We start from the raw sequence: 8,578 nt of genomic DNA on the forward strand, positions 1-8,578 counted from the left end.
ATCAAAAGACTTCACCAAAAGAGTAAAAAGACATCCTGCAGACTGGGAAGGAATTTTTGGCTATGACAAATCCGATCAGCGTCTTATCTCTGAAATCTACAAGATACTGCAAAACCTCAATAACAAAAAGACAAATAGCCCAGTTAAAAAATGGGCAAAGGATATGAATAGGCACTTTGCCAAAGAAGACATTCAGGTGGCTAACAGACACATGAGGAAATGCTCAGGATCATTAGCCATTAGAGAACGGCAAATGAAAAGCACAGTGAGATACCATCTCACCCCAACAAGGCTAACATTAATCCAAAAAATACAATAAATGTTGGAGAGGTTGTGGAGAGACTGGAACACTTATACACTGTTGGTGGGAATGTAAAATGGTACAGCCACTTTCGAAATCCATTTGGCGCTTCCTTAAAAAGCTAGAAACAGAAGTACCATACGATCCAGCAATCCCACTCCTTGGAATATATCCTAGAGAGATAAAAGCTGTCACACAAATAGATATATGCACACCCATGTTCATTGCAGCACGATAGCAAAAAGATGGAGGCAGCCTAGGTGCCCATCAACAGATGAATGGATAACAAATTATGGTATATTCACATAGTGGAATACTATGCAAAGATAAAGAACAATGATGAATCTGTTAAACATCTTATAATGTGGAGGAATCTGGAAGGCATTATGCTGAGTGAATTTAGTCAGTCGAAAAAGGACAAATATTGTATAAGGCCACTATTATAAGAACTCAAGAAAAGGTTTAAACACAGAAGGAAACATTCTTTGATGGTTACGAGGGTGGTGAGATAACTAGATAGGAGACAAGAATTATCTTAGGTGAAGGGAAGGACAACTGGACTAAACCAAAAGCTAAGAAGTTTCCTGAATACAACCAAACACTTTGAGGGACACAGTAGCAGAGGCAAGAGTCGGGGCCATGGTTTCAGGGGACATCTAGGTCAATTAGCATAACAGAGTTTATTAAGAAAATGTTCTGCATCCCACTTTGGTGAGTGGCGTCTGGTATCTTAAAAGCTAGCGAGTGCCCATCTAAGATACATCAATTTGTCCCATCCCACCTGGAGTAAAGGAGAATGAAGAACACCAAAGACACAAGGAAAATATTAGCCCAAGAGACAGAAAGGGCCACACAAACCAGAGACTCCATCAGCCTGAGACCAGAAGAAATAGATGGTGCCCAGCTACCACCAATGACTGCCCTGACAGGGAACTCAACAGAGAGTTCCTGATGGAGCAGGAGAAAAGTGGGGTGCAGGACTCAAATTCTAGTAAAAAGACGAGACTTAATGATTCGACTGAGACTGGAGGGACCCCAGAAGACATGGCCCCCAGACTGTGTGTTGGCCCAGAGCTGAAACCATTCCTGAGGCCAACTCTTCAGGCAAAGATTACACTGGACTGTGGGACATAAGATGATACTCATGAGGAGTGTGCTTCTCAGCTCAAGTAGATACATGAGACTAAATGGGCAGCTGCTGTCCAGAGGCAAGATGAGAAGGCAGAGAGGATCAGGTGCTGGTTGAATGGATATGGGAGATCCAGGGTGAAAGGGAGTAGTGTGCCGTCAATGTGTGGAGAGCAGCTGGGGTCACATGGCAATGTTTGTGTGAATTTTTGTATGAGAAACTGACTTGAATTGTGAACTTTCACTTAAAGCACAATAAATAAATAAAGGGGAAAAAAATTGTAGAGCTTTGCTGCATTTCTCAGCCTCAGGACCTCCTGCAGAATTGGCAGTTGATCCCAGAGGAGTGGCCCCAAATGCAGAGCTCCTCTCTCTGGGTCTCCTTTTCCTGCAAGATCTTATCTCTATGTAATTCTTTTCACTGCCTTGATGAATCTCCAATGCCTTCAGAATGATTTTTATCTATTTTTTTCCCGTTTTTCTAATTGTACTGAGCAGGAGGGTTGCTCTGAATTATCAAGTCTTCCATTACCAAAAGCAGAACACTTGATGGTGGCGACTTGTAATTGTCATTAGAGTTATATTAAGAATGAGAATCAGGGAACCTCTTGGATATAGAGACCATTAAAAGACCCAGTGGGGATAGAGAAAAAACTGGCCAAAGAATAGGAAGAAGAGGAGAAATTAATTATCCATTACTGCGTAAGAAATTACCACAAATTTGGTGGCTTAAAACAACATATTTAACCACAACTACCATGGCCTCCACCAGACTGAGTTCAGTACAACTAGACGGTGCCCAGCTACCACCACTGACTGCTCTGACAGGGATCACAACAAAGGGTCCTGGACAGAGCTGGAGAAAAATGTAGAACAAAATTCTAACTCACAAAAAAAGACCAGATTTACTGCTTTGACAGAGACTGGAGAAACCCTGAGAGTATGGGCCCTGGACACCCTTTTAGCTCAGTAATGAAGTCACTCCTGAGGTTCACCCTTCAGCCAAAGATGAGATAGCCCCATAAAACAAACGAGACTAACAGGGCACAACAGTCCAGGGACAAGGACTAAAAGGCAGGAGGGGACAGGAAAGCTGGTAATAGTGACCCCAAGGTTGAGGAGGGATAGTGTTGACATGTCGTGGGGTTGTTAACCATTGTCATAAAACAATATGTGTACTAAGTGTTAATGAGAAACTATTCTGTAAACCTTCATCTAAAGTACAATTAAAAATAAATAAATAAAACCTAGTATTTATAGCTGGACAAAGTTGCCTCCAAGAAAAAAAAAAAAAAAAAGAACACAATGTTCAAGGCAGACATTCTTTACTAATTAAGCTAAACTACTGTTTGGTTTTTAAGAAGACTTCAAGGGATATCTATGGTTTAAGATTTAAAGACTGTCTCAGGGTTCAACTTCTTTATTTGTGAGCCTCCCTATAGTCAAGGCTGAAAGCTAAAAGCTACATTTCCCAGATTCCCTGAAGCTAAGGTTCTGGCTGGGATTTGGGTTTCACCAAACAGATGCACTCCCACAGGTCTTGAACACAACTAAGTTAAGAAGGGCAGCAAGGTGGAGGGTATCTATTTTGCAGGTACAGACCATGGCAGAGGCAGCATGGTCCTACAGCCAGCAGTTTCCTGAACTGTGGCCAAGGCAGTGTGACTTGGGGAGAGCATTTTTCCCAGCAGCTCAGCTTAGAGTCTGATCCTCCATCCCTTTCGGTAATTTTGTAGAACACATAATCCTGGGAACAAATCACTTTCTACTTAAACTAGCTAGAGTGGTTCCTGGTTTCGCAACTGAACCTTAACCAACATAGAGGATAAGAGAGATACAAGGACTTGCCTGAGGTCAAACAGCAAGTTGATGGCAAAGCAGACGTTCAAACCCAAGACTCTTCAGGATATGACCTTTTGCTCCCCAACTCCCAAGCAGCCCTGGCTGCCAGGATCCCCAGTGAGGGGCCTGGGATAAAAGCACTTCTCCAATTGGCATAACACAGTTCATAAAAGAAAATGTTCTATATCCTACTTTGGAGAGTAACATCTGGCATCTTAAAAGCTTGCGAGCAGCCATCTAAGATACATCCCATCCAGAGCAAACGAGAATGAAAAAAAAACAAAGACAAGAAAAATATCTGTCTAAAGGACTAATGGACCACATAAACCACAGCTTCTACCAGCCTGAGCCCAGAAGAAGTAGATAGTATTGGGCTACCACCAGCAACTGCTCTAACAGGGATCATAATAGAGGATCCTGGACAGATTAGGAGAAAAATGTAGAACAAAATGCAAATTAACAAAAAAAAAGACCAGACTTACTGGTCTGACAGAGACTGGAGGAACCCTAAGATTATGGCCGCCGGATATCCTGCTAACTCAGAACTGAAGCCACTCCGGAAGTCCACCTTTCAGCCAAAAATTAGACAGGCCCATAAAATAAACAATAACACACATTAGGGACATGGCTTCTTAGTTCATTCAAGTATATGAGACCAAATGGGCAACGCCTGCCCAAGAGCAAAGACGAGAAGGCAGGAAGGGACAGGAAAAGTGGATGAATGGACATGGAAAACCTGGGGTGGAAATGTGGAGAGTGCTGATACATTGCAGGGATTGCAACCAATGTGACAAAACAATTTGTATACAAATTTTTGAATGAGAAACTAATTTGCCCTGTAAACTTTCACCTAAAGCACAATAAAATGTTTCTTAAAAAGCAGGAAAAAAACCACCACAACGTGTTTATTATCTCACTGTTTCTCTGTTTCTGTGGGTCAAGAATCCAGGCATGGCTTTGCTGTGTCATCTGTTTTAGGGTCTTCCACAAGGTTTCAATGAAGGTGTCAGTAAGAGCTGGAGTCTTATTTAAAGGCGCAACAGAGGAAGGATCCACTTCCAAGCTTACTTACATGGTGGCTGGCAGGATTCAGTTCTTTTTGGTCTGTTTGACTGAGGACTTTAGCTCTTAGCTGGGTATTGGCTGGAAGCAGCTCTCAGTTCCTTGCCACACAGGCCTTTCCGTAGGTCAGCTCACCACATGGCAGCTTGCTTCATCAAAGCCAGTGAGAATTTGCTAGCAAGATGGAAGTTACAGTATTATGGAATATAATCACAGAAATGACATTACTTCACCTTTGCCATATTCTGTTGGTTAAAAGCAAGTTACAGGTACCACCAACACTGAAAAGGGTGGGATTACACAGGCTGTGAATACCAGTAGTTGGAGATCCCTCAAGACCATCTTAGACTCTGTTTCCCACATTATCCACTCATGTATATAATTAAGTTCTTTCTTCCTCTGAAAATGTCAGAGAATATGGACAACAGGTTAGACAGACAATACTTAATGTGTCAGACAGCTTCTGAAAAAGTAGCAAATAAAAATCACAGCGTAAGTAACAAGGAAAACAGGACAAACTTTCATAGAAACAAATGATGGTTAGACAGAAATTGAACTGTGAAAAGATTCCTGGCCTCTTCTAAGATTTAACCCATGGTGACAGTCCTACAAATCCATATAGCTGAAAATAGAAACAAGTTCAACTAGAGGTCTTGAATGCTTATATAGAAGGAGAAACAAAGCAGTATTTGTGCATGGTGTGAATTGGTTTTGTCCACTATAGTCATCTGAGAATTTTCTGTGAATTAGGAGTTTACTCTCTTAATATTTGACATATATGTTCTAAATTGATTTTTCATTAAGCTTCTTAGTATATTTTGAGGGTAGAGGAAGTACCTTGTTTATCAAAGAATTTAGTCCCATTAGTGGTGGGAAATGAGGGAAAGTAGGCCAATTTGCTCTATTCCTTTGAAACTAATTACCTAGTTATCGCTGTTTTGTTGTTGTTAGGTCCTGTCAAGTCAGTTCCAACTCATAGCAACCCTATGCACCACAGAACGAAACACTGCCCGGTCCTGCGCCATGCTCACAATCATTATGCTTGAGCCCATTTTTGCAGCCACCGTGTCAGTCCATCTCATTGAAGGTCTGCCTCTTTTTCCCTGACCCTGTACTTTACCAAGCATGATGTCCTTCTCCAGGAACTGATCCCTCTGACATGTCAAAAGTATGTAGGACATAGTCTCGCCATCCTTCCTTCTAAGGAGCATTCTGGTTGTACTTCTTCCAAGACAGATTTGTTCGTTCTTTTGGGGGTCCATAGTATATTCAATATTCTTTGCCAGCACCACAATTCAAAGGCATCAGTTCTTCGGTCTTCCTTATTCATTGTGCAGCTTTCGCATGCATATGAGGCGATTGAAAATACCATGGCTTGGGTCAGGCACACCTTAGTCTTCAAGGTGACATCTTTGTTTTTCAACACTTTAAAGAGGACTTTTGCAGCAGATTTGCCCAATGCAATGGGTCATTTGATTTCTTGACTGCTGCTTCCATGGATGTTGATTGTGGATCCAAGTAAAATGAAATCCTTGACAACGTCAATCTTTTCCCCGTTTGTCATGCCTAATTGGTCCAGTTGTGAGGATTTTTGTTTTTTTTATGTTGAGGTGTAATCCATACTGAAGGCTGTGGTCTTTGATCTTCAGCAGTAAGTGCTTCAAGTCCTCTTCGCTTTCAGCAAGCAAGGTTGTGTTATCTGCATATCGCAGGTTGTTAATGAGTCTTCCTCCAATCCTGATGCCCCTTTCTTCTTCATATAGTCCAGCTTCTCAGATTATTTGCTCAGCATACAGATTGAATAGTTATGGTGAAAGGATGCAACCCTGACGCACACCTTTCTTGACTTTAAACCATGCAGTATCCCCTTGCTCTGTCTGAACAACTGTACAGTGCTCTTGAACACAGTTAAGTGTTCTGGAATTCCCATTCTTCACAATGTTACCCATAATTTGTTATGATCCACACAACGAATGCCTCTGCATAGTTATCACTGGAGTTCATGAATAATTGCATACTTGGAAGTGTCACATGTCAATTTTATACATACAAATTAAACTGTCCAACTATGTTAATAAATTTTCTTATGTTTTTCTGTATAGGATCCAAATGAAGATACAGAATGGAATGAAATTTTAAGAGACTTTGGCATTCTTCCTCCAAAAGAAGAACCAAAAGATGAAATTGAAGAAATGGTTTTACATTTACAGAAAGAAGCAATGGGTATAGTTGTACATTTGGTGGGCTGGATGAAGAGGACAATACAGTTACGATAGTGATAGTATATGTCATGAACTTAGAGGGAGAGAAGACATTAAAATCATTTAATTCAACCCCACACATAATTTCAAAATTAGGATGCTGACACCTAAAATGGCTAAACTGCATGTTGAAAGTCACATGCTAGTTAATAATAGCTGAAATATCATGGTTTCTAACCTCATGAGCTTTTTTCTCCCAGCATATCCCTCTACCTTGTGATTCCCTTCTATTTAGATAATTCTACATAGTATCATTTGTCAAAGCTTCCAGGTACTTGGAGAAAGCTAAATTATGGAGTCTAATTGATTTTCACATCTACTTTTAAATATACCCTGCCAGTTCCGTAAAATTTAAGACAGTGATAACACTTTAATATTTCAGTTTTTCAACATGTCAAGCTATTTTTTGGCTGACTGTTTCAGGTTTGTTTAGATATTCTTGATCTCCATTTATCTAACATACTATTTTTTTTAAGATATGTAACTGTAAATTAAAAATAGTTTTTAAGCAATTCAATTATATACCAATTTGTGTTTTTTTTAGTTAAACCATATGAAAAGATGAACCTTGCACAGTTGAAGGAAGCTGAAGATGAATTTGATGATGAAGATATGCGAGCTATTGAAATGTATAGGTATAGTGATTCATTTGGATTACTTATTATGAGTTTTTGAATGGAGAAGTATTATAAAGATAAAGAACTAATCCTGTTTTCTCTACAGAGTAGATAAAACAGAACAAAGCAGACTAATTTTTAAGCAACATTTTAAAACTAACTGCCTTTACATAAGATAGAATGGCTTCATTATTTTTCTTAAATTTTTACCTTTGTTTAAATAGAAAATTTACCAATAATATATGGCAGAATTCAGCAAGCTATGTATGTGTAAAGCATAAAATATCAATAAAAGGTCAACAAAAAGAGGGCCATGATTCTCTTTCTAGCATGATGTCTTTTAATAGTTTCTGTAGAATAATTATATCCTGCGTAAGACACATTCCTTGAGGTTATTGTCAGCCTCACAGTGATAAAGGAGTTTGCTAACTACTCCCCAAAACTAACAAGCTGAGGCGGGGTTGCTGTGAGGGCAGATGCCAATGAGACCATTAGTTTCAGGATTTTGAATCATAGTCCAGTGGAAATGTATGGACACTGAGCCAAGAACATTGCATTAAACAAACAAATTCGCATTAAATCAAACAAATAGAAGGCGTGAAGCTTTAAGTCATGGGTACCTCCTGGCTCCCTGAGGACGTAGAAGCAAACCTTCTTGGGAGGAAAGTTTTCCATTTAAGTCCAAGGACATCTACTAATTAAGATCATTTAATGAACTCACAATTAAAGATTCAGCAAACACAATAAGGTAAGTTACCATGGGTGAGAGCAGAAATAAATGTAGTTTCCCAAGGATTATAGACACAGTGTAGTTGTCAGAAACAAAATATAGAAAAACTCTGTATTAAATGCTTAAAGAAATATAAGGTGGCAATCACAAACATAAGTATGTATCGAAAGGCTATGAGGAATAAGCAGGCATAACCGAAAAATGATGTGGGGTATGGGACCTAGTTCTACTCTAAGTAAGGTGGCTTTTTTCCTTGGCTCTGGAGAAATAATCCTTGGGGTGTTTGGGGTGCTTCAGTTGGGACTGCTAAGCCACACTTGAGAATCTGTGCTGGCAAATGGGGGCTGACCAAACCATAAAAGACTCACCTGGGAGGACGACAAAAACTAGTCTCAGCGGAGAGTGACAGAATGGATAAAAAAACAGGATCCATCAATATGCTGTCTACAAAAGACACACCTTAGAAACAAAGACGTAAATTTATTAAAAATTGAAGGATGGAAAAAATATATCAAGCAAACAGCTACCAAAAAAGAGCAGGAATGGCAATACTAATCTCAGATAAAATAGACTTTAAAACAAAATCCACCATAAAAGACAAAGAAGGACACCATATAATGATTATATAATGATCCAT

At 39.6% G+C, this 8,578-nt stretch overlaps 1 protein-coding gene across 1 annotated transcript in view; it reads left to right on the forward strand.

The window, feature by feature from the left end:
- PDCL2 (phosducin like 2) overlaps positions 1-8,578 on the forward strand; it is a 46,123-nt gene that overhangs the window by 14,437 nt on the left and 23,108 nt on the right. Inside the window, exons 2-3 of the mRNA XM_012557420.1 lie at positions 6,436-6,556; positions 7,139-7,229. Coding sequence (XP_012412874.1) covers positions 6,436-6,556; positions 7,139-7,229 — 212 coding nt within the window. The remainder of the gene's footprint in view (positions 1-6,435; positions 6,557-7,138; positions 7,230-8,578) is intronic.

This window comes from Trichechus manatus, unplaced genomic scaffold (genome assembly GCF_000243295.1).
Source record: "Trichechus manatus latirostris isolate Lorelei unplaced genomic scaffold, TriManLat1.0 scaffold00101, whole genome shotgun sequence".
NCBI lineage: Eukaryota > Metazoa > Chordata > Mammalia > Sirenia > Trichechidae > Trichechus > Trichechus manatus.